The sequence below is a fragment of the Dromiciops gliroides genome, chromosome 1 (genome assembly GCF_019393635.1).
Source record: "Dromiciops gliroides isolate mDroGli1 chromosome 1, mDroGli1.pri, whole genome shotgun sequence".
Classification (NCBI taxonomy): Eukaryota; Metazoa; Chordata; class Mammalia; order Microbiotheria; family Microbiotheriidae; genus Dromiciops; species Dromiciops gliroides.
Window position 1 is genome coordinate 4370826 of NC_057861.1, and position 26364 is coordinate 4397189.

Sequence of the window (26364 nt, forward strand, 5' to 3'; positions counted from 1 at the left end):
ACCCCCTAGCCCAGGGGCCTTCCTGAGCAGCCCCCACAAAATCACTTTGTATGAATGTCTATAAACATGTCATTCCCCCTTCCTTTCTCTTTCTAAGCCCAGCACCTTGCAGAGAGTGGGCCCTTATTAATGTTTATGGACTTGACCAGGGACTTACCAACAGATTCATCTTTACACACTTCCACTTTGGCCTTCACTTGTCCTAAGGCTCCTTGGGCTGTGTCTCCCCCTAAAGGTTCTTTCTCATCGAGAGACCCAGAGTCCACTGCTGTGGAGTCTGGCTCCTCATTCTGGCTGTCCAACTCGGAAGCCTTGTCCAGGGATTTGATTGGGGAGGCATCCCCAATTGGAGTGATGTCATTACTGAGTTCTCTTTCCTCGTTGTCCTTCATCTTCTTATAATGTAGACAAGGAATGCTGCTCAGGGGAGGATCATGTTTCTGGACAGACAGTAAAACAGCAAAGCTTCATGAATTGCAGCACACGATCTGCGTACGCTGAGTTCTGATTTCTCATGAGCTATAAACAAACATTTTCCAAGGCATGCAATTCTAAGTTTCAGCATTTATAGAACTAACCAGGGTGATTCCAATCTTTCTAAATACAGTTAAAATTAAATTTTTACATTACCCATGACCAATGAGCCCCCTACCCTTATGCTTCCTGTTCCTAAGAAGTATGGTCTGGACCAGGTAACAACCCTAGATTCTCTATGCAGATAGACAGGAATTCCAGAGTTATGGAATGTCATGATCCATCCATCAGGTAACGGTTCTGTAGGCGGGCGGCCACGGCCTTTATAAAAAGACAAGAAAATCCGGGAATTACTTGAAGCTTTAGCTTTTTAAAGAAAATGTTCATTCAGTTAAGTATAATAAAAATAACTTTTAAATTGTTATAAAGACCCAAAATTTCTCCCCTCCAGAACCAGACTACAAACCCATACCTACTGATTATGACAATGAGTCTTCATACTCTGAGTGTTGTTTACAAAATGCTCACCTGCCAACTCAGAAGTTAAGTTAACTGATCCAAGCATCACTCTCTTCAGTGATGGGAGCAACCTGAGGCTCAGAGAAGGATGGCCACACAGCTAGAGACTAGTATTGAACTGGAATTCAAAATCTTCTGGCTATAATATCAACTTCTTTTGGTTTGCCTCTAGCCTCTTAAGCCAGGTGTCAGACTCATGGCCAGGCCCCCAGCTTCAGGCAAAACTTCAACCAGATTAAAATGTAATTGGGAAATGTTGAACAAAACTGCTCTAAACCATCATACTTTTCATTCAAATGTTTCTGCTAGGGGACAGCTAGGTGGTGCACTGGCCTTGTATTAAGAAGGAATTGAGTTTAAATCTGACCTCAGACACTTGATACCTGCTAGCTGTGTGACCCTGGGAAAGTCACTTTACCCTCATTGCCCCACAAAAACAAAAACAAATGTTTCTGCTATTGGCACACACCATCTCCTTACCTTCAAAGGCTAGGATGAAGATAGTATTCTACTTTATTGATACTATTTTCCCTCATTTTATAATTTTGAAAATCTTATTTCAAATTACTTATTTATAAAGACCAATTTAAGACACAAGATTTGACTCTGCCTACTTTTATGGACAATCCAAACCAAGGCACTAATCGAGTCTCTCACAGCAGCTTCCTGCATAAGAACCACTGGTAGAAGAGGCTCCTGGGTAACAGGTCAAGGTTTCGCCAAAACTTGCTTTTTGCAGGGGCAGGCAGGGAATCCTTTACTACTCTAAGGATCTGCGATTTCATTAGTGCAGATACACCTTTTCCTTACTACCCAGATGGCATCCCTACACACCTCTATAGAGAATTGAATGAGTTGCTGTAATCACTTAAAAGTCATCACTTGGGTCCTCAAACAACATAAAATCTGGACTTCCAGTTTGGTCAGAACTGATGGAATCTGAGTTCCATTGGCATAGGAAAGGATATGAAGAGAAACAGAAAATATTTAAAACCTCCAGAGAAAACTTCAACTGAAAAGTGCCATTACAATGATCTTTGCAACTAGGACAAAATAACTGTAGGGAGAAAAGCCCACTGTATCGAATGGAGGCTCACAATAATGCAATCCCAAGAGAATGTATTTCACAGAAACAAAAACCAGATGTGCAGTCAGCAATATTTGAGCTATCACCTGTATGCTTCCATCACATATAGTCACATGTCAAGAAGATACTGATGTGCTTCTGAAGTGAGGTTAGGAAGCCCAGGATCTGGTGGGCAAGACTTTAAGGATCACCTGCCTCACTGTGGCTAATAAGGGAAAGGGTCTTACTTTCAAGTAAATACTATTTCTAGTGTTAATCCTAACTGGGACCAAAGGGCAAGAGCCATTTTGACCTAGCCTCACACCCTGCCAACTCCAGTGATCATGAACAAGAAAAGCACCTCTGTGCAGATCAGACAACTGCCACCGAGGTCAGGTGCTAAATCAGAGGCAGGTCTAGAACCCCAAGATCTATGGGTGGGATTCACCTCTCACTCCAGTTGGCCTTTCAGTCTACCCCCATACCCATTAGCTGACAATCCATATAACTGTATCCTCCTCACATGAGGAACCTTTTTTTCTGGACCCATTTTTCAACTGTGGGCTGCAATTCAGACTTTGGTAGCCGCTCAAGACCTCATAAAAGCAATAGCCAAGAGTATCTAATGAGCCTGTTTGCTATGAGTCAGGAATCCCATTCAGAGGAAAAAGACCCCCAGCGGCTCAGCTCCCCAAGAGTGGAGCGTCTTCTCCTAGATAAGGAAGAATTTGAATCTCCTCCAGTCCATCTCTGCACCATCGAGCGATAATGGGGGGGAAGCACCTGGAGGGCTCAGAGCCGTGTTCAACACTTTCTTCTGTTACCAGTGGTTTAAATGCTCTTCCTGGCCTTTGCTTTGGTTTTCTCATCTGCAAAATGGGCTGGACTAGACAGACTTTGGAGGCCCATCAACACTCGTCTTGGAGCCTGTGACCCTCCTTCCAACCCAGCTGGAGCCATCTTAGAAATCTAAGTCTTCTTGAGGTGACAGGACTAAATACAGTAAAAGCACACCAAAAGCATGATCCGTTTTAATACTGCTAGTTACAGTCGGCTTTATACACTCTGCTGCCTTCAAGGAGATATTTTAAGCCTAAGAAGCAACTTACTTTTAAGGACAGTCTTTATTTTGGTCATCATTGGCTGCACAGTCGTTTCTCCATCAGACAGGTGATCACTCTCCCCTCCATATTTCTCTTCAATTTTTCTCTTTTTAGGGGCACAAAGACCCTCTTCTAGGAGCGCATCCACATCATTGTCAAAATCGTCCTGCAAAACACTCTATCAATCAGACATTCTATCCCAGGGCTACCATGTCCTCAAGAACAGATACTACTGATTATTCCATTGGCAAATGATCATTGATAAAAGACCATAGCAAAATAAGAGGAAAATAAACGGGTAGCTTTCAAATATGGTCACTGGATCTCCACTTAATGGCTCAAGATCATCTGAAAAACAAACTGAATGAAATCTCTTACTAGGTACTCAAGCCACAAGTCAGTTAAACACACCACAGATGTATAATCCACAGCAGAGCTTCTGAAATGGTCATTTGCTTAAACTGGCTCAAAAAGGGAAAAAGTATTAGTGACAACTTTTTCTATGAGTTGATAAAACTTTAATCCTTCCTCTATTTTTCTCTTTACCAAAATAAAAGCATTCTACCGTGCAGAGTAGGAAAATCTTGATTTCCTCTGCAACACTGGCTTCTAAAAGATAGCTGCAATCCCTAAATGACTTTTTTCAGAGTTCTCTAATAGCCAGAAAAGTAATTAGACATACCTCATAGGAGAAATTCAAGGTGTCTTCATCCACTTTATCTCGTTGGGAAATTGCTTTAGCTGTGAACCCTCCTGTTTCTTCCTCTATCTCCATATTGTCAGTAAAATCTTCTAACTCATCCAGCACTGCATACTCCACTCTCTTTTCCTGATCAATCTCATTTTCCTCGTCCCTCTTGTCTACACTTTCACCCACTACTCCTACTATGTTCCCATGACTACCATCAAAAGGACACACATGAAAATCTCCTTTGACATCATTTATACTAAAAGCTGCCTCGGCCTTATCGTCTGGCTCAGCTCCAGTATAAAGAACCTTTCTGTCTTTGCTTTTGCAGCTTTCTGTAAAGCTTACGCTAATCTTGACGTCCTTAAGCAACCTAAGATCTGGGATGAATTTTCTAACTAAAGGGGCATGGCGAGCTGTTCTTGGGCTTAAGTCGCAGTTGTCTGGGTCTATGCAGAGACGGCTCTTGTAGGGAGCAGATCCTTTGGTGAGAAGCTGGGGTCCGAAGTGGGCGTACATGTCCCCAGCAGGGGTATCTGACTGTCCAGCACCACCAGAGCCAACGTCCATTACGTCTGCGTCACTGGACGTTTGCAGGGGAGGTGGTGGAGGCTCTTCGCTAGGAGGCAGTGGCGGGAGATAAAGGTGGTTTTCCACAATCAATTCTCTTGTCAACTCTTGTTGGAGAGGAGCTATGCTTTCCAATGTATCCATCTCTTAAATACTCTTAAAATGACCACTTTAAAAGACCCAAAACTTAGTTATATCAATCTATTCTCCTAACATGCAAAAATCCATCGAGTTAGTCAATAGGCAACACTGATGACTTAGCTAAGCTGACTACATTGTTCTTTTCATTAATGTAGACAGCTTTTAGAATCACTGTCTCAATTATTGGAAATCACAATGCATTCAGCTTAAACAGCTGAAGACAGGCGGAGGGAGTGCTCTTCAGTCAAGTTCCTTTTCTTCTTTCAACCTGCAAAGAAATTGTTAAAAAACGTCACCAATTTGCTGAAATATTTAGCAAAAAGGAACACTACAGAGCCAACGATCCTACTGGGAATGTACTGTCTGCGGACGAAGGTGATTTGCATTTGAACCTCTTCCCTGGCCAAGCTGTTCTCTTAAGGAATCAACCAACAGCCCCCATTTGCAGCTTCTCTTACCAGCTCTTCTAATACTCTTCTTTCTGGGAACATGGAAATGCTCACACCATTTGGTGTTACTGAAGGTCATCATTTTTAGCAAGTGTGCCGCCCCCCCCCCTTCTTTCTCCAGTACACAGGTTACAGCCAAAGTCCAAAATTACAATTATTTTGTTTCTTACTCACAAGACACAGAATTGATTTCTACTACACTGGTTTTAGGTTGCCTTAGAATACTTTAGAGGAGGAAAGAGAAAATAAATTATTAAACACTCCCATAGCTTAATGCAGATAGATAGTAGCAGAGCAGTTTCAAGTCATAATTCACATTTCCCTAGGATAATACTACAAAATAATTTTGAGTCACAATCCATTCTTTCCAGGTTAACATAAATTTTGGATTTGTTATATTGACAAGCCAAGCCTTTTAGTTTCAATAAGGTACATTGACAGACCTATTATGCTGACTCACCCGGATGGCAGTTACTAAATAGTGTCACCTGGAGGACTTAAAAAATGAGCACAATTACCATTTCATACATGATGATCGCCCCCCCCCATACATTTAATCCCATTGCTGCTTGTCTTGCTAACTTAAATCATAACTGCTCATGTGTGTATTACTGGCCAGACTTCAAGCTTCTTGAGGGCAAGGGACAGTCACCCAAGTTAATCTGAATACAGGCTATGCTCTCAAAATAAGCTCTCCTACACACAAGAACATACTCATACAGAAAAACAGCTGCAACCCCACACCAAACTTGTGTTTTACGCAAGCCAGAATTTATATTTGGACCACTATAAAGCCTTTGTACTACCCACCAACACCTAGCAAGGAGCTGGACTCATAGCAGCCATTAAGTACATGTGTTCAACCTGACAGAACTGTGAGCGTATCTAAGAATTATGAAGAAGCACTTCTATAAAAAGTCATGAACAGGAATATGAAATGAGGTTGTTGGCTTCAATTTAAGGGGGAGCTCAAGAGCAGGTACTGTACCTTCTCTATTTCCCCACTATTTGTACCACTGTATTCAAAACAGTCACAGAGCAACCAAATAAAGATATGCTACTGACACAGGTGGTAGGCACTTTCCTCTAGATAGCCAACCAGGGGGGAAATGTTGCTGCCCCAGACCCATTCTCTCACTCCTCAGTTTCCAGTGAACTTGGTACAGTCTACAGAAACAGGCATACACAATGAGAATAAAGTGCCTACTATGTGCCAGGCACTGGAGATAGAGTCCTCTGCCCTCAAGGAACTTCCTGGGGAGGATGAGGGAGAAACACGTACCCATGTAAATAAAGGATATGCACAAAGTACATACAAGGTAATGGGGAGAGGCACAGACTGGGGGACAATCAGGAAAGGTCTCATGTAAGACATGGCACTTCACTATCAGCCGAGTTGTCAAAGAAGCCAGAGGTTCTATGAGAAGGGGCTGAGGAGGTAGTCTATTCAAGGCCTACCTAGAACATCCTGTGTCAGAAACAGTAAGGTGGACTGGGCCTTGTGCATTCAAGGAGAGGGTCAAGCCTGAAAAGGTGGGCTCAAGGCAGATTTCAGGAAAACCTGGACTGATGCTGAGTGGGGGGAGCAGAACCAGGAGAACACTGTACACAGTAACACTGTGTGATTATCAACTGTGACAGACTTGGCTCTTCTCGGCAATGCAATGATCCAGGGCAATTCCAAAGGACTCATGTTGGAAAGTGCTCTCCACATCCAGAGAAAGAACTGTGGGATCTGAATGCAGATTGAACCACTGTTTCTACTTTTTTGAGGTTTTTCTCTTTTGTTCTGATTCTTCTTTCACAACATGACTAATGCAGAAATCTGTTTAATGATTGTACATATATAACCTATATTAGACTGCTTTCTGTCTTGGGGAGGGAAGGAGAAAAATTTGGAATTAAAAATCTTATGGAAATGTTGAAAACTATCTTTATACGTAACTAGAAAATAATAAAATCCTTTAATGATTAAAAAAAGAAAAGAAAAGGTGGGCTCAAACTAGCCAGGGAAGGGCTAACTGCCAAATGGGAATTTATTTTTCATCCTAGAGTCCAGGGGAAGTTACAAGCAGAGTGACATCAGACTCTTTGGCAGTAATGTGAGGACAGGAGAGATTTGAAGGCAGAAAGAGCAATCAGGCAAGAGAAAAGGTGAAGGCATGAACTAGGGTACTAGGAGGGAGAATAAACCAAGAATTGACTACTAATTGGATATACAGGGAAAAGGAAAAGTTCAGAATGGCCCTGAGCTCAGAATGGATGAGGTGAATATAAGCACAAAGTGCTACCCTGGGAGCTAGGGACACAAAAACACTGTCCCTGCTCTCAGGGGGCTCATCACCAATCTAGAGAGGCCACAGGCTTCAGCTGCAGTTGGAGGGAAAGGCCCTGCAGTCCTGAGGAGCATTTCCACTGATAAAGCTGGATCTGTTCCCATGCCACAGCCAAGAACCTTCTCTCCCAGATCGGTCATCAGTCCTTGGTGGCTGCTGAGGTCGGCTGTGGCACCTTCATAAGCTGCATCTCTATGGGGGTTGCTGCTTGCCAGATGGCTCTAGAGGTATTCCCAGGCTCCTAGGACAGCTATCTCCAGTGAGGCATCCACCACACAAATAAGGAAGTTTAGAAGAGAAGTGAGTCTGGCCAGATAATGAATTTTGTTTTAGAGGTGGTGAGTAGAAGATGCCAAGAGTCATCTGGAGGGAAATGTCCAATAGGCAAACACTGATGTGAGGCTGGATCTTAGGAGCTGGGGATACAAATCTAGGGGCCATTGGTAAAGTGATCACTGAATCCATAGGAGCTTGAGATCACCAAGCCAGAAAGCATAAAAAGAGAAAAGGGCTGGGAGACACCCACGGGGATTCAACAAGCAGGAAGACGAAGCAATCACGAGTCTCATAAAAACCCAGCAGTTGGATCCAGAAAGAGTCGGTGGTCAAGGGAAAAGGGGTGCAGATAAAAAAGCCATTAGATCCCAGCTCTAAATCCAGGGTCCTCTGCAGTGGCTGTTAAGAAACCCCAAGTACTTTGGAAAAGCAATTTCGGGTGAGTGATCAGGTGGTAAGCCACACTGCTGGGAACTGAAGGAGAGGTGAAGTGGAGATGAGGTTAGGAGTCTGGAGAAGAAAGATGCGGGTTCTACGAGGAAATGGCAAGGTCACAGAAGCCCAGGTAACCTACAGTCTCATTACCTCCACATCTAATGACCCTGGGTTCTTGAAGAGCATCCCAGGGAACAGACCAACCTAGAGAGACTTCCAATAGAGACCACAAAGAGATTGGGACAAAATATAATGCACTGGCTTACAAGCTTTACATTTAACAAAGACTTAATAACAATATCCTTGTTTTGCTGTGATCTGCAATCTGTAATGGTTCTCTATGTGCATAAGTGTGTATCCATATCTTAAAAATCTGATGATTCTCACATCTACTTATGCGGTCCTAACCTCCAGACTTCCATCTGCAAATGCCTAATGAATGTCCCCAGGTAGATAGCTTAAAAACATCTTAAAATTCAACTCGACTTAAAAAAGGTCATCTGCATTCGATGTCTCTACTTCCTTTCCTTTCTTCTTACTCTTAATTCTCTATATTCTAGATTCTGACCTCACAACTGAAACTGCTCCCTGCAAAGCTCCTCACTGCTCACTCCTTGACACCACACTCCCTCCCACCTAGTTGGGGTCTCTTCCCAAGTCTCCTTTGTTGGAGCTTCAGCCAGTCTCACTCTTAGCACTGTGGGTGTCCTCCAGGCTCTGTCCTGGGCCCTATTCCATTCTCTCTCTAGATTATCGCTTGGTGATCTCATCAGCTTCCAAGTACTGATCTCTATGCTGGTGATTCTCAAACTGATCTGTCTAGTCCTGATCTCCTGACTTGGGTCTCCAACTGCCTCTTGGGCATTTCACAATGGCTTCTCCTATAGATCTCTAAAACTTGACAAGTCCCAAATTGGACTGACTCATTTGTCTTTCCTGCCAAACCCTTCCCTCTTCCTAAATTTTCCATTATTCCTCAGGATAATCTTCGCCAACATCCTCCCCATGACCTGTATTTATAACCTAGGGATTCAGTTTCATCCCTAATCTCCACTCTATTGCCAAGGGTGCTGATTTTACCTTCCCGACATCTCCTTAACATGCTCCCTGACATGCCTAGAATACTGAAATAGCTGCTCTGAGTCTGCTGGCCACAAAGTCTCAAATTCATCTTCTCCAGTGGCTCTGTAACACCTCCAGGATCATCTTCTTTGGCATTCAGAGTGGTCTTCTCCCACCTTTCCAGTCTTTGCCAGTGATGCTGGCTGTCTTTCATGCCCAAATTCTTTCTCTACCCCCCCACCTCCTGGCTTCCTTCAAATTCCAACTAAAATCCCATCTTCTATGAGAAGCCTTTCCCAGTTTTCTCTTATACTAGTCCCTTCCCTCTGTGGATTTCCTCCAACAGAGCCTGTCTGTAGCTTGTGCCCATAGTTGTTTACCTGTTGGCTCCTCTATTATAGATTGGGAGCTCCTTGGGGGCAGGGACTGTGTGTGGCCTTTCTCTGTATCCCCAGGGGTTAGCACAGTTTCTGGAACACTTGACCCAAAGTCCATTTTTTTATGAGTGTTGCCTATAGGTGGTCAATGGGATTTGAACCAGGTGAGCTTTCAGGCCAATGAAATACATCTGCCTCTACCTCCTGGATACAATTCTTAAGTAGGCAGCAAGGTGACATAGGCTATAGCACTGGTCCTGGAGTCAGGAAGAGCACTTCAGATCCAGCCATACTAGCTATGTGATCTGGGGCAAGTCACTTAAGTTGTCTGCCTCAGTCTCCTCGTCTGTAAAATGAGAATCATAACAATACCCGAGGATCAAATGAGGTAATATTTGTAAAAAGTGCTTTGGAACTTTTAAGAACACAGTAAGTGTTATATAAATGTAATGTTTGGCTTGGTTCAAGATCACGTTGAAGTGGTTCCATCTCCATTTCAGAATATCCTGGATATATTTTGCTTCTCAAAAGGATATTGACACACAGATTTGAAATTAACATTACTTCCATGGGGACAGAGATCTCTAGGCTCCCTGGAAGCAAAAGAAAATATCAGTGGATATAATACAGTTTGGTGAGACCGATTAGATTTTAAGTCTCACCTGGACTTCTTTTGACATTGGTTTTTGGCACAACCCTGAATGAAAAAAGGGAGTTTTATCACAGTGAAAATCTCTCTTTTTCCAATTACTGGTCAAAATTACCTTTTTTTTCTAGTCATCAGTACTCCAGTCTTTGTATTGTCTTTCCTAAGAAAAACATTTTCTCCTTGGTTAACAGTTCTTTATACTGGTCTTCTTGATGTTCTTCTAACTTCAAGAAAGCAATGCCAGAGCCACAGTGTAGAAGCAGCATTAATATACATAGCCCAGTCCCTAGAAAGGTCCTTTGCTTGTTTTCTGAAATCAGTTTTACAGCAATGTCAGTTTTTAGCATTGTTTTATCTTTTCAACTGTACTAGAATGATCTTGTTTCATCGTGGCTTTGAATGATTCTTGAAATGCTTGCCTTTCCCACACCAACAGCTGCTGCAATATCTCTTACAGTCATAGAAGTGTACTCTTTAAGAGCTACAGTTGTTACATGTTTCCAGGGTAACCTTTCTTTAAAAACCACAGAATTAAAAACATGAAGAGAGAAATGAAAAACATGTGTATGGCATGAAATACAGCACTCAACTGACAGAACTAACTCAAGAGTGAGAAACCAGTTCAATCCAGTTTCATCTGATCAAGACCAGCTTTTTTCTGAGTCAGCTTAGTGTCAGGAGAAGCAGTGGCAAGCTCACTGCTGACACAAAATGAAGCCATCAAAATTATTGTTTGTACCAAGTAATTCACAACCCTCCCTAAGTATGTGTGGGGGAGGCTTATCGCCAGGTCAGCTATCAGGCAGGCAGTGATGGCTTTTTTCCCCATGGGCAACTCAAAAAAGCCTATTTCAGGGGCTGTAGTTCTGTATCAGTACACAGATCTTTTCCAAGATATGAATCAAGCAGAAGAGTTCTGAACTACCTGAATCCTCCTACCTGGGCCAAGTGATACATCTGTGAAAGCAACACCTCATCAGCACCAACGTGAGATTTAGAAAATACAAAACACCCCTATTCATATCAGTGATTTGAAAATATTTGTTATTCTAAATGAGATTTCTCATAGATGAACACATCAGACCTCTCTCCCTTTACCATTCTCTTCAATCACACCTTCTCTAAGCCTAACAACACAAACAATACAAACTGTAGGCTTCAGTAACTTAAATCAACACATAACACTCTTTACAAAGCCATGGTTTTACAACTGCTGTTCTCCATCACTACAGATATGAGGAAAACTAGCTTATACATATCTATTACCACCCACACAGGGCAGTATCTATGTGGGAATGACCAAATGGCCCCTTGTTCATTCAACCAGGCAAAACCAATCCAAACCAAACAGCAGCTCAAGACAAATGCCAAAAGGCACCAACATCAAACCTGTGTGAGAGTACCCTACCCACGAGACTATAAGAACATGCGCTTTGATGACTTTAAAATGAAGTTTGACTAGGGTCTCGCTGGGGCAAGAGGTCTTTATTATTCTGCTTAGCCTGTCAGAAACAATCTTAATTCTTTGGTCTGTGCAACAGGCCTTCCCCTATTAGACACACACAGCTTCCATCAAAGGAACTCAGAAAACAAAAACCAAACAAACAAGTATTCTTTCTTTTGTAGAAGCAAGAATATCAAAAAACTTGGTGCTAAAACCCTGATCCCTAACCTAGATGTGCATATAGCAGAACAAACCAATACTGGAAACTTAATTAAAACAAACCCAATGTTATCAATTAACATTGGCACTGCAATTTTGGATATCATTGTTAAAACACCACTGGAGAAGTAGAGTGTGGTACAAACAACACAGGCTCTTCTTCTGTCCTTGTAGCTAAACACCTCTAAAAGGCAGTCTACTATAGGTGCTTCCACTCTCTCCTCTTACTCCTTTGTAACCTCCTACAATCCAGCTTCCGACCTTAGCATGCCACTGAAACTGCTCTCCAAAGTTACCACTGTTCTCTCAGCTGCCAAGCCCAGTAGCCTCTTCTCATCCTCATTGTCGACTTCTCTGCAGCCTGTGACACCACCGAAGACTCTCCTCTCAGGACACCTCTCATGGTTCTTCTACGAATCTGAACATGCTTTTGGTCTCCTTTACTGGATGATCCTTGCCCAGATCACAACCTCTGACTCCATGTATTGCCCAGGGTTCTGTCCTGGACCTGCCTCTACCTCACTGGGTGATCTCCACTCCCATGAATTTAATGACCATCTCTGGACCGATGATTCCACCTATCCTGCCAACATGTCTGCAGACCTCCAATCTCTTATCTCCAACTACAGAGGGTAACACCATCATCCTTCCACACGCTCCTCAACCTAGGAGTCATTCAGAATTCATTGTCTCTTACTCTCATAAAAGGACCAAGACTTGATGATGTCACCTCTGCAGCCCGTCTTAAATACACCCCCCCTCTCTTCTGACACTGCCCCAACCCTGGTCTGGACACTCATCACCTTCACTGCCCAAAGTCTCCCCGTACCCCAGTCCACTCCCAATAGTTCTCCAGTGCGGATCTGACCACATCAGGCTCTCCTGGATCAACTCCAGTGGTCCCCTACTGCCTCCAGGAGCAAATACAAAATTCTCTACTTGCATTCAAATCCTTTCCATAAACTAGCCCCTCCTACTTTTCCAGTCTTCTTACCCCTTCCTCCCCAGGCCATACACTTTGATCCAGGGAACACTGGCCTTCCTGGCTGTTCCACAAACAAGACCTTCCCATCTCTCAGCTCTGGGCATTCTCTCTGGCCGTTGCCCAAGTTGGGAACACTGACCTCCCTGCCCGCTTTCTCCAAGGAGGCTTCCCCAACCTAACTTAATTCCAGTGCCTTCCCTCCTGTAGTGTTTTGTGCATATCTATCTGCTCGTTGTCCACCCCATTAGATTGTGAACTCTTTGAGGGCAGGGACTGTCTACTGCCTCTTTCTGTATCCTCAGTGCTTAACAAAGAGTCTGGCACATAGTAGGTGCTTAATAAGTTTTTACTGATTATGATAATCCAAGGTCTACCACTCACTGCTATATTAGGCATGGGCAAATCACATGAACTTCATGTTTTCTCCTCTATAAGATACAGGGTTGACGTGTGCACAACATATTTCTCAAGGATTCTATGGGGAAAGTGTTAAAATGTCTCTTTTTTACAGATGAGGACACAGACCCGAGATGGAGCCTTGCTCACTTCATCTGTGAATGGTTTTTTTTTGGCGGGGTAATGAGGGTTAAGAGACCTGCCCAGGGTCGCCCAGCTACTAAGTGTCAAGTGTCTGAGGTCGGATTTGAACTCGGGTCCTCCTGAATCCAGGGCCGGTGCTTTGTCCACTGCGCCACCTAGCTGCCCCTCTCCTTGCTCACTTCAGAATCCAGACATCGACTTCCAGGACAGGGCTTTTTGGCCCTCGGTCTTAGGCGACGTGGAAGGAAAGCAAAATAAAGAATGACTGACAGTGAGAAAGCTGCCCCAGATGTTTGGTCAAGCAGCCAACAGAGCCGGGATGCAGCAGCACCCATCCTGAGCCAGGAGCTGTGCCAGGAGCCGGGGCTACCAATGCCCGTCCCAGCCTCCGAGAAGCCGCCTCACAGTCCAGACCGTCTAACGGGGAGACAGGCAGGGAAGGAGGCGGACAAAAGGCCAAGGTCTCCCGCGGAGGGGGCCGGAGTCTGGGCCAATCCCCTTCCTCCTCCGGAGGCTCCTCCGGGATGCCCGCGTCCCGCTCCTCCTTACAGACGGGCAAAGTTTGAGCCCGAGAACTTGCTCCTCCGCGGCAGCGCCGGCCGCGGCGTGCGGGGCTCCGGGACCCCCGATCCGGGCCGCGGCCGGCTGCTCTCCTGACTGCCCACGCCCGGCCCGGCCCGGCCCGGGGGCCTCCCGCGGCGCGGGGCCAGGACCGCACCAGGCCCAGAGACTGGGCCGGAGAAATTGACATCGGAGTCCAGGCAGGGACCTCCCGGCAAAGAAGGGGGGGTGCGAGGGGCGGGGAGGGGCCGCCAAAGGGGGGAGGGGCGACGCGGAGGGGGAGAAGGGGGGAAGGGGAGGGGGACGGACGCAGGTCGCAGAGGGGAGGGGGTCCCAGGGAGGAAAGGGGAGGGTCGACAAGGCAGGCCGGAGAGGAATATGGGGGGCACCCCAGGGGGAGGGGCGCCCCGGGGGAGGAGGGGGCACCCCAGGGGGGAGGGAGCTGATGAAGGCAGGGCGGACAGTGAAGAGAGGGGAGCTCCGAGGAGGGGGGGTCCGGGAAGTTGGGGGCACACAAAGGATGCCCTAGGCGGGTCCGGAGTCCCCCGCGGAGCCACCATTCATTGCCCCCCCTCCCCCCCCCGCTCCCGCAGTGGGGGGAGGGCCGCGGGGCTCCGGGGCGCGGCCACTCCTCCCCCTTCCCCTCGGGGCTCGCGGCCACCCCTCCCCCTTCCCCGGCTCCCCCCTCGGCTCCCCGGCTCGCGCTCCGGCCCCTCCCCGCCCCGGCCTCGGGCGCCGCTCTCGCCGCTCTCGCCGCCCACCTGGGCATGAGCCGCTCCGCTCCCGCTGACGCGGCCGCCTCGCTCCTTCCGCTTATCAGCCCGTCCGCCTTCCCGTCCTTCCGTCCTTCCGCCCTTCCGTCCGTCCGTCCGTCAGGGAACGCGGGGCACGAGCGCTGCCGCCGCCATCTTTAAACCGCCAGCCAGGCTGAGGCGGAGCGCGCTGGAGCCTCCGGGGAGACGCACCGGACCCCCAGGGCCGAGCCCGCCAATCGCGCGCCGCCGTCGCGCGCCGCCGCCCCTCATTGGTCTCTTCGGAGACGTGGCAGGCCGCGCGGCCAATAGGACCGTGGGGGAGCCGGGCGCGGGTTTGCTGCAGAGGGGGCGGGGCCAGGGCCGGGTTGGGGGGGGGCTGGTAAACCGTTGGGCGGGAGGAGGAGAGGTTGAGGAGAGGGAAAAGGGGAGGGGGAGGGGAAGGGAGGAGGACGCGTGGAGGAGGAGGGGGATGGGCTAAAAAGATGGGAGGAAGAGACGAAAAAAGGGAGAGGAGGGAGGAGAAGGGGGAACGGAAGAGAAGGAAAAAAGGGGGGGAAAGTTACAAAGGGGAAGGAAGGAGAACGAAAAAGAAGGAAAAAGACGAAAAAAGAGGGAATGATGAAAAGAATGGGAAGAAAGTGAAGAAGCTGCTTAGTGGGGGAGAGGGACTGGACTTCAAATGCTGACACTTTCGGGGTGACCCTGGGCAAGTCATTTGACCACTCTGGGCTTCAGTTTCCGCCTCTGTAAAATGACCTGATGACTTGGGTGGCTCATTTGGGTCTCAGATGCCAGCCGAAGCTCTGGACAAATCATTTAACCCTGCTGCCTCAGTTTCCTGAGATCCTAGCACCCACTTTTTTGTAAAACTCTTGGCACAGTGTCTGGCATACCGTCGGTGCTTCTTATATGCTCATTCCCTTCCCTTCCCTGCCATCCAACCTCCATGGGAGGCTGGGCACTGCTCGAGCTCAAGAGTTTGGGGCTGCAAAGGACCAAACCAGCAGCATCAGAAGGGTGACCCCCCCACACACACACACACCTACCCCTCAAGGTGAGGGTGGGGCATCAGGTTATCTGAGGAGGGGGGGTGATAGGGCTGTGTCAGGAGAGACACAGAGATACAGGAACAGGGAGGGGAGGAGAAGGAAAGGGAGCAAGAGGAAGCAGGACCTGGGGAAGGAAGAGGGGAGAGGGGAAGGGAGGGAGGGAGGCCCAGGCTCCTAGTGAGAAGCCCTGGGCTGGAAGTCAGAGACCCTGAGTCTGAACGTTCACCTTGGCCGTTCAGGAGCCAAGTGACCTCGGGCAAGTCCCTTACCTTCTGGGGGCCTGTTTTCTCCTCTCTGCGGTTTTCACCCCCATTTCATAGGTGGGGAAACTAAGTCTAGACACAGGTGGTGAATTGCATTGCATCTACTTTTCTGACTGGAACCCTCTCTGTTTTGAGTAGGAAAATTCCCTTTTCTAACCCCCTCCTCCCCTCTCTTGCCATCCCCTTTTTCTTCCCTCACCACTAACTTTCCCATATTTCACTTGAACCAACAGGCAAACATAGCCAGAGTTCGAGGCCCTAGTGAAGCAGGGCCTCCACCCCGCTTGCTGCTCTAGCCATAATTGTCACCCTGGACAAGTCGTGTCCCTTCTTAAGCCCAGGTTCCCTCCTCTGTGGAATGGGTATAATCATCCTTATACTGCCCAGATCAGAAGAAAAAGGGAAGCTGGTGATGCGCTGTATGGAGGGGGTACGACCATTTCCAAGAAGTCCAGTGACCCTGGGAGTGGGAGTGGGACTAGGGGAACTCCAGCCTCATCCTCCATCCTGCATCCCTGGGAGCCCCTCGAACAGGTCTTCTGAAGCCTGGTAAAGGGGATTGTGGAGCTGCCCCACACCTGTGCCCCCTGGCCTTGGCTCCAGGGCCTAGGCAGGCTTCCTTTTGTCCATCCTTCCTTTCAAAGAGGGCCAATGACAGCACAGGGGGATGTCATAACTTTTGTGTGAATTGGATGGAAGTGCTGCTGAGCTTCATGAAGGCACTGACCCCCTTCTCTCTTCTAGTCGTGGGAGTCCAGTGACAAGATGAGTCAGGACGACTGGTGATGGTTCGGGATGCAGACCTCCTTACGTCTTCCATGTTTGACCAACCTCTAAATGCCCCCCAGTGCCTGCTTCAGCCACCTTTGTGGCCACTGGCACAAGCTGTTCTCATCTGCCTGTTCCACCAGGGAAAGTCTTCCCATGCTTGGGACAGACATTCCCAAACTCACCAACATCTGGCAAGGCCTGTGGACGACCATTTCTCTGAATGTCATCTTTAAATTAATAAAATATCTAGATGTAGAAAGGAAACCAAAGGTCAGGGGGAAAATAAAGCTGTATTTTCCTCTATCCACAGCCCTAGAGCAAAGCGTCTGGAACGCTGGACAAACCTGCATAGGATCATGGGAGGACAGAGGAGGCAATGTGTGAGGGAAAAATTCATCCTCTTCTCAATAATTCTTAGGAACTCAGCAGCGAAATGACAAAAGCTCTTTTATTTCCTTCTCTCGAAGAGGCACCCTAGTGTGCAGCTAAATGGGTGCCCAGAAAGGGGGCTCACAGGCCCTGTTTTATACCCTGGTCCCTAACGCAAATGGACCTTCCCCTTTTTCATCACTGGTCGGGGTTACAATCTACAAGCAAAAACTAGCTAATTGGAACACAGTATTCCCACCCCTCTTCCTTGTATGGGCATAACCCAGGAGTGGACCTTATACTTCCTTATATGGACAGAACTCTGGAGAGGACCTAATTGAGACCAGGGCTCCTTGAACCATGTGACCTTGTTAACCTGAGGGGGGAGGAGGGGATCTGAGACCTTTGTCCTACAAACAGGTCAGGGGAGTATGACTGACTGTTATATCCACATTGAGAGGAGACAATTACCCATTACTCATACAATGGAACAGCTCCTTCAAAGTCATCAATATCTCTTAATTGTCAGCTCTGATAATCCTTTCTCAGTATTGGGCTTCATTAACCTTCTGGCAGCATCTGATGTGGCTGATCACTTTCTCCCCTCTGGGTCCTCCTGACTCTGCTCTCCCTCCTCCTCCCACCAGGCTGACTTCTAAGTCTCTTGCTGCTGTGTCCTGGGTCCTCTTCTCTTCCTCTACAGGCTCCCCGAGGGTGGCCTCATCAGCCCCATGAGTTAAGTTATCATCTCTGCAGAGATGGCCTCCCAAGTCCCTTTCTAGGAGTCTTGGTCTCTCTCCTGAGCTCCGGTCCCAAATCGCCCATTCTGCACCGGATTTACTGAAAGCATCTTGAATGCAACATGCCCCGAACGGAATTCAGTAGCTTTCTCTTCTCTCCCTCCCACCAAGTCCTTCCTGAGCTTTCCTTCGACTGATATCTTCCCCATGTCTCCCAGACTGTCCACCTCAGTCTCATCCTCAGCCCCCTCATTCCCTGCATCCACTCTGGTGGATGTCACTTTCATTTCCACGACATCTCCTCCTCCTGCCCCCGTCTTTCTAACCACGCAGCCAGGTTGTGAGCCTGGGTGTTGGAAAGACTGGTGGTTTCCTCGACAGTAGCAGGGAAATTTGGAGGAAGGGCAGGTTGGCCCCAGTCCAACATGTGCACAAGACAGTTGGTGATGGGGGGACTGAGCTCAGGAGAAAGGCTAGAGCTGGATCTAGAGATCTGGGAGTCACCTGCATAGAGATGAGAGCTGAACCTGGGGGAGCCGAGGAGCTCACCAAGTCAGTAAGATGGCATCCAAGGAAAGGGCAGCACCTAGAAGGGGTCTCCACAGTCAGGAGAGGCTGGAGCCAAGGAGGCTGAGGAGCAGACAGACAGAAGAGGATGCAGGAGAGAGCAGCTCAGAGAGAGGGTCGGAGGCTGCAGGAAGGTGAACAATGAGGATGGAGAAGAATCTGGCAAGAGACCGTGGTGACCTTGGGTTGTGCTTTTTCAAGCACGTGATGGACTCCAGAGCTGAGAAGAGAGAGTGGTTGGGCCAGGATGGCTTTTTTTTTTCTTTTTTTTTTGCAGGGCAATGAGGGTTAAGTGACTTGCCCAGGGTCACACAGCTAGTAAGTGTCAAGTGTCTGAGGCTGGCTTTGAACTCAGGTCCTCCTGAATCCAGGGCCAGTGCTTTATCCACTGCGCCACCTAGCTGCCCCCCAGGACGGCTTTTTAAAGGAAATTGGCTGAGGCGAGAAGAGATTTAGCTAGGCAGCTAAGTTCCAAGCCCAGCCCACGGCTTCCGGGCAGAAAGAGCCATCCATGGTCCTGAGGTCAGAAAACCTGCGGTTTGCTTGCTCTGTAACCTTTCCTAAGCCTCAGAACCCGAATCCCCATCTGTAAAATGGACTCATGCTGCGTGTCACGCCCACCGCCAGCGTCTAGGTGGGTCAGGTGGGGTCTCCTGATCGGCTGCCCGCACACAGAGGCTCCTCAGACCGGGGTTTCCTACAGGGGCACCTGAGGTTCTAGATCCTACAGCTGGATAAAGGAGTGGGGCCTAGGTCAGGGGCTCAGAAATCTCAGGGATGGGGTCAAAGCCAGGCAGGTGTGTTTGTTCCTTTGCCCTCTCCCCTCATGTCCTTCTTCTCTTCCTGTTTTCTTAAAGGGGAAGATAAAATTGTTCAGAGCCACAGAGAACAGTCATTCTCATCTTTAGGACTGCCAAGGAAACCAGCTATGGGGAAATGCAACAATCAAAGAAAATTTTAAACAAGTCAAGGACTAGACCAGAAGCTTCCTGAGGTTACTTCCGGCTCTGAACCCTGTGAGCCTTAGAAAAGCAGGGACGGGGGCAGCTAGGTGGTGTAGTGGATAGAGCACCGGCCCTGGAGTCAGACACTTGATACTTACTAGCTGTGTGACCCTGGGCAAGTCACTTAACCCCAACTGCCTCACTAAAAAAAAAAAAAGCAGGGACAGATGAGTCGTCAAGGTGTTTTACAAAGGATGAGCCCACCAGAGAATGCAAGAGAAGGGGCCACATTCCATCTGGGAGTCCCCTGGCTAGTCCTTCCCAAGGAGACCCACTTTTCTCCTGAGTGTTCTCCTGGTGGGGAATCGGGGGCATGGCTCCTTAATGGGTAGAAAGCCAACCTGGGAGTCCTGGGGAACTGGGTTCAAGTTCTGCCTGTGGCCCCTAGGGCTGAGCAATCTTGGTTAAGCCACTCTCTTAAGGAAGAAAGTTACTGAAGATGAGTCCTCTATGTGCATCGGCATTGGTGGGGGGAGTTCTCACACCTGGAAGTTCCCTACATTGATGAAATAAGTCTGGCCAAGGGGGGGGGGGGGATCTGCCGGGAATCTCAAAGGCAGAAGAGGCCTCAGAGGCTTAGTCCAACGCGCACGGGGACAGGGCCCCCCTCCAGCACCTGGCCTAGCCGAGGGGACACGGCAGAGGCGGGAAAGCTGGGAGGGAGGCTCCAGGCTGGGACTGTGTGTCTCTGGTCCAAGGACTAGCCTAGAGGAGCTCATTGCCAATTTGGCTGCAGGATCACAGATTTTTTAAAACATTTCTTTGTTTTGTCTCTGGGAGACCCTGGACAAGGTTGTAGAGGGACAGGGATCTGCCCTGGAAAGCGTCTGACATGGCTGATGGGGAGGGGAGGGGCGGTGTAGGAGAGGAAGGGAAAGCTGGCCTCTATTCACACCAGCCGGCCTCGATTCACCACTAGCAGCCTCCAGTTCCAAGGGACTAACCTAAGACCAGATATTTAGAGCTGCAAAGAGATCCCACCCATAGCTGGCCCTTTGGGATGGTCATCTGGTCCAAGGACCTCATGTTGCAGATAAAGAAACTGAGGCTCAACAAGCAAGGAGAAAGGGCTTGCCCAAGGTCCCACAGTTAGCAATGTGACTCCAAATCCCAGACTCCTTCCCCTGTACCACCCTTCACCTCACAGAATCCTTGACCCCTAATGTATAGCTGTGAAAGCTGGGCCACTCACTGTTGTCTCCCCCCCCCCTCGCCCTTTGCATTGGATACCTCTCATGCCCTGAAGGCTCACCCTTCTCACCTTTGACTCTCAACTTCCTTTAAGGACTCAGCTGGATCCCCACATGCAGCAGGAGGCTTTTCCCTCTTCCTGGGAGCAGATAACACCTTCTCCTCTAAGGCCACCTTCCATCTTTACTTGGTACACAGCATGTATGGAATGATATACAGGTCGACTCCTCTGTTAAAATGTAAACTCAAAAAAATTGATGTCAAAATTTGTTTTTACTTGTAATTTGGGAAAATAAAATTTCTAAATAAAAAAAGAATAAAATAAAGAATAAGAACCAGGGGGAAAAAAACAAAAACAAAAATGTAAACTCCTTGAAGGCAGGAACCATTTTTGCCTTTCTTTATAGAACCCAGCACTTAAGACAGTCCCTAGTACGAAGAAAGCTCTTAGAAAATGGCCTTGGAGTCGTAGGTTCAAGACCTGCCTTGGACACAGTTTCATCTCAGATACAGAGCAGTGGCTGATCTGCACTACCGCCCCCCCCAACCTAGAGGTCCTTACCCTGATGACATCACGGTCCAACCCCATCCCAGTATCTCAGGCAGAGAGGGTCTAAACAAGCAAGACGTTCATTCATCAAGGAGCATGGATTAAGCCCTTCCTGTGTACCAGGGGCCAGGCTAGATGCTGAAGATACAGAAACACAAGCAAATTGTTCCTGCCCTCAAGGGTCTTACATTCTATGTAGTGAAGGAGAGAAGATGATTTGTCCACATTCAAGTATCTGGGAGCTTCCTGGGAGCTTCCGGAAGTGGTGGGTTTCTTTTTTTTTGTAGCCCCAGAGTTTAGCACAGCACCTCCTATATAGTAGGCACTTAATAAAGGCTTGTTGATTGAACATAAGGTACTGGTTATGGGTTATGGGGGAAGGGGGGAAGACATTAGCAACTCAACAAAGATGGTTCTTCATGAGGCAATGATGATGGACCGAAGCACTGAGTACTCTGCTGATATCCTCAGAATGCCAGGAGAACATGAGGAAGGTCTCTGGTAAGCTGGGCAGACCGAAAGGGTCACTCACACAAAATGGCCAGGCCCAGATGCATCATGACCTGTCCCGTTGTTGGGAACGCCCAAGTCAGTGAGAGCCCAGAAGCCTTGGAAGATCTCAGAGTGGCCCAAGTCAAAGCCACGGTGTCAGGGTGGGTCACACTGGCCCTCTCTGAAGTGGACAGGTCACAGACTCTCTGAGCCTCCATTTCCTCGTCTGCAAACTAATGAAAATAAGAGCCCTGGCCACCACCACCCTCATAAAATGGCCCTGGCCCAGCTCATGAGCTCCAGCTCAGCTTTGTCTGGGGCTCCCCAAGTGACTTATGAGACTAGGAAATTTGGGGCTGGAAGGGGCTTCAAAGGCCACAGAGTCCAACCCTTGAATTTTACAGGTCAAGAAACAGGCCCGGGGCAGCTAGGTGGCGCAGTGAATAGAGCACTGGCCTTGGAGTCAGGAGGACCTGAGTTCAAATCCAGCCTCAGATACTTAACACTTACTAGCTGTGTGACCCTAGGCAAGTCACTTAACCCCAACTGCCTCACCAAAAAAAAAAAAAAAAATTAATAAAGAAACAGGCCCAAGAAGTGCAAGAGACTTGTCCGTAATTCATGGGGATGATCATCAGCATCCTGGCAGTTGGGAGGTATTTTACAGAAGCATGTGACCTTGACATGCCTCCCATGTTAAAGGAGAGGCTTGGAATTTCTAGAGGAGCTGGGGAGACTGAGGTGCACAGGAGGAAACTGAGTCCTGGAGAGGTCCAGAGAATTGGCCCAGCTCACACAGATTCACAGTGACAGAACTCAAATTCAAACCCATTCTCAGACTTCAAATCCTGGGCTTGTTCTAAGGGGTTTCTTCATGCTCCAGGTCCTGTGTCCTCAGCCCAAGGACTCACTGCCCACAGTCCTGCCCTGGGGCCAAGCCAGGGACACTGAGGACAGTGGTGAGGAGGCATGAAGAAGGGGGAGCTGGGAAAATTAAGAGGTGTAGTGGAAAACCCATTCGCTTTTCAGTCAGACCAAGTTTGGCAAAAACATCCCTTCGTCCCTTCTTTGTAGAGGTGGCCGATGATGGACGCAGAACGTGGCTTATAGACTATTAGACTAGGTGGGAGCATTGGCTAGTTTTTCTGAACCACTGTTTCCCTCCTCTATTGTTTGTCACTCTTTATTACAAAAGATGACTCTGGGTGGGTGGGCATGGGCAATGGAGATGTATATGTGTATATATAAGTATATATGCACATGTACCTATATGTACATATAGATGCATATTTATATATAAATATAATCTCTCCTATAAGCCTCACAACAGCCTGCAAAGGAGGTACCAGACACATTATTAAGCCTCTTTCACTGTCTGTCTCCCTCTCCTGCTGTCTCTTTCTCTTTCTCTGTCTCTCTCCATATGAAGTTCATGTAAAAATAAGACAGATAAAAATTTTTAAAGATTTGAGTTTGAATACTAGCTCTAGCCCCTTACTGCCTATGTGGTCTTGGACAAGTCACTTCCCTTGGATGAGTCTCAGTTTCATTATCCATTTGCAGCTTTTATAAGCTCTAGGGGGCCTTATCTCAACCCTTCACCTCCCCCCCCCCAACACACACACGCACTGGTAAAGCAGGTCTCAATGAAATGGCTATGTAGCCCTTCCCCTCAGGGACCTAGGGGTGTCCTTGAACAGTTGCTCCTTCCAAGCCCCAATTCTGGTGTGTTCTCCTCAGCATCGATTGCCAGTTACAGTAAGTATCTCTTTAAGATCCTTGCTTGATTAATCCAGTGACTAGTGCCCCAATGTCATTTAAGCCATTAATATCTCTTAGCTTTAATGAGGGATACTTACCAAAAAGATACTGCAAAAATAGAAGTACAAAACCTCTCCCTCTATCTCCTTGGTGCCTGGGGAAAGTGGGCTAACACTTAGTCATTGTCACAAAGTTCTTTTTTTTTTTTTTTAGTGAGGCAATTGGGGTTAAGTGACTTGCCCAGGGTCACACAGCCAGCAAGTGTCAAGTGTCTGAGGCTGGATCCGAACCCAGGTCCTCCTGAATCCAGGGCCGGTGCCCCATTCAGCTGCCTCGTCACAAAGTTCTTACTCCCCACTCACTTCCAAATACAGTATAACTGAAAGAATTGGGAAAGTCAGTCCTATTGTAGTAGCAGCTTGACAGACCTGGGTCCAGTTAGCGATGCTCTGGCCCTGAGGGGACACTATGACCATGGAGAAATGCAGGTGATCAGCTTGCTGGGGTCAGGTAGAGATGACTCTTTCCTTGGAGAAGCAAAGTAGTGGATTAACCAGGCAGTGGTTGTTCAAACAGATAATAAAGCAGCCGCGCAGAAAGCCGGGCTCCCTGAATCTCCAACATGAGCTTCCTTTGGAGCCAGTCCTGTTTGCTGTGTGATTAGGACCAGGGAGTGACAATAATCTCAAGTTAGAAATGGGGAATTTTTGTTATTCATATATCCAAGTAGCTAACATCAATCATTTTCAAACTGCTTTAACTTTTCAGTCTTCGGTCTCTCCCCCCACCCCCTTCTCACCTCTATAAAATTGTCATCTTCTCCTTTGTTCTGGGAGTTGAAGTTACTCTTCTCCCACCACCCCTGTATGGACTGTCTGATTTCTCTCTCTCTCTCTCTCTCTCTCTCTCTCTCTCTCTCTCTCTCTCTCTCTCTCTCTCTCTCTCTCTCTCTCTCTCTCGGCAGGGCAATGAGGGTTAAGTGACTTGCCCACAGTCACACAGCTAGTATCAAGTGTCTGAGGCCAGATTTGAACTCAGGTCCTCCTGAATCCAGGGCCAGTGCTTTATCCACTGTACTACCTAGCTGCCCCTGTGCTGTCTGATTAAGGAACATGCTATAAACCTGTGCCTCTCTGGGAGTCAAAGTCTAGGCTTCTTCTCCCAGCCATGCCTCTGTGTGCCAAATAATAAAAACTTTTACTAAAATTTTGATTGAATTGTGTGGGCGAGTAATTCTTTGAAAGAGGAATGTTTTCAAGAACCCACCTAGCAGTAATATAACGATCCTAATAGCAGCCCGCAATGGGAGGTACCAGAGGCATTATTGCGCCCATTTTATAGATGAGGATCAGATGAAACGACTCGCCCATAGTCATGGGACCAGGTAGGACTCAAACTCAGGTCCCTCCTGACTCCAGGATTAGCTGTCCCCTGAGACATTCCTTATCCACAAAAATCCACAATGGTCACATATAATTGTATGAATGTCTTGTGTGTGAAGGCATCTCTGTGTGGGTGGGTGGGCTTCTCTTCAGACAATTGCTGGGATTAACCGAACTTCATATGAATAGACTTTTTTTTTCTTCAGGGCAATGAGGGTTAAGTGACTTGCCCAGGGTCTCACAGCTAGTAAGTGTCAAGTATCTGAGGCCACATTTGAACTCAGGTCCTCCTGAATCCAGGGTTGGTGCTTTATCCACTGCACCACCTAGCTGCCCCATGAATAGACTGTTGAGGGTGCATGAGGTCACCTTTCTGAGGTTTAAAAGGTCTGATTGGCTTCTGGAAGTTATGTCTACTGCCTATAAGTCAATGGACCAGCCAATTAGCCTGGAGCTGTGTATGGAGACCACTCCTCATTTTACAGATGAGGAAACTGAGGCAAATAAGGTTAAATGACATGCTCAGGGTTGATGTAGGAAGCAAAAAAGGGGTTAACAGAAAAACCTAAGGTCCAAGCTCTAATTCAGATATAAGCTCCAAAAGGGATTCAGACCCCAGTTAATGGACAACTTACAAGTCAAGATGCTAAGTTCTCTTACCCACATAAATCAGTACCCATAATGGGAACAGAGAGAGAGAGGCCATGAAGACCTGAGACTATAACAATGATACATTGACAGCCTATAGAAACCCAAACTAAGAATAAATGATAAATGAAGATATTTTGAAACTAGCCATGGGAATCAGAAAGAGACATGCTCAGAAAAGGCCAAATTTGTCCCCAGATTCACCTTATGGCCTGTAAACCCCCAAAACACACCTCCATGGAAAAAGGTACCACTTCAGGGGTTGGCTTAGGACCCCAGGAACTCCAAATTAGGACAGGCCCTCCCCCCCATACCTCCCTAAGGTGGAGATTATTATAATGAGACCGATAATCAATTATAAAGATAACTATTTTTTCTTTCCTTATTTAAGAGATACCTATCCACTATTCTGGTTCTCTCTCTGTGGTCACCCACAGTATTGCAATAAAACTTGGGAAACTGAGTCACTGAGTCTTGTAATTCTTTTGGGATGACTCACAATCAATTTGACCCTAATTCCATCCCACATCAGGATCACCCAACTGGTAAGTGTCTGAGGGTGAATTTGAACTCAGGTCCTCCTGAACTCCAGGGCTGGCACTCTATCCACTGCAGTGCCACCTGGCTGCCCATAGCATCTACAGTGAGGTTTTCTAAAATCAGCATGTATGTAAGGAGGAGGATCTGGCACCTGCTCAGATGCATGAGTCTCCTTAGTTGATACCACCTCTACACGTGGAGGATACTTGGGGGCTGCCTCCAGGAGGGTGACCCGTGTGGAGACATTCTGGGGTTGCTTCTGGTTGGCCGGCCATGTCACAGGGAGGAATCAGAACAGTCAGCAGCTGGGGCAGCTAGGTGGCGCAGTGGATAGAGCACTGGCCCTGGATTCAGGAGGACCTGAGTTCAAATCTAGCCTCAGACACTT

At 47.6% G+C, this 26364-nt stretch overlaps 1 protein-coding gene across 2 annotated transcripts in view; it reads right to left on the bottom strand.

The window, feature by feature from the left end:
- DGCR8 (DGCR8 microprocessor complex subunit) overlaps window positions 1-14844 on the bottom strand; it is a 40397-nt gene extending 25553 nt beyond the window's left edge. For both annotated transcript variants that reach the window (XM_043971420.1, XM_043971412.1), the window contains exons 1-5: window positions 14656-14844; window positions 3845-4829; window positions 3169-3328; window positions 653-795; window positions 158-440 (exon numbers count right to left, since the gene is read on the bottom strand). In XM_043971420.1, coding sequence (XP_043827355.1) covers window positions 158-440; window positions 653-795; window positions 3169-3328; window positions 3845-4564 — 1306 coding nt within the window. In that variant the 5' untranslated portion in view covers window positions 4565-4829; window positions 14656-14844. The remainder of the gene's footprint in view (window positions 1-157; window positions 441-652; window positions 796-3168; window positions 3329-3844; window positions 4830-14655) is intronic.
- Window positions 14845-26364: the final 11520 nt, after the last annotated feature.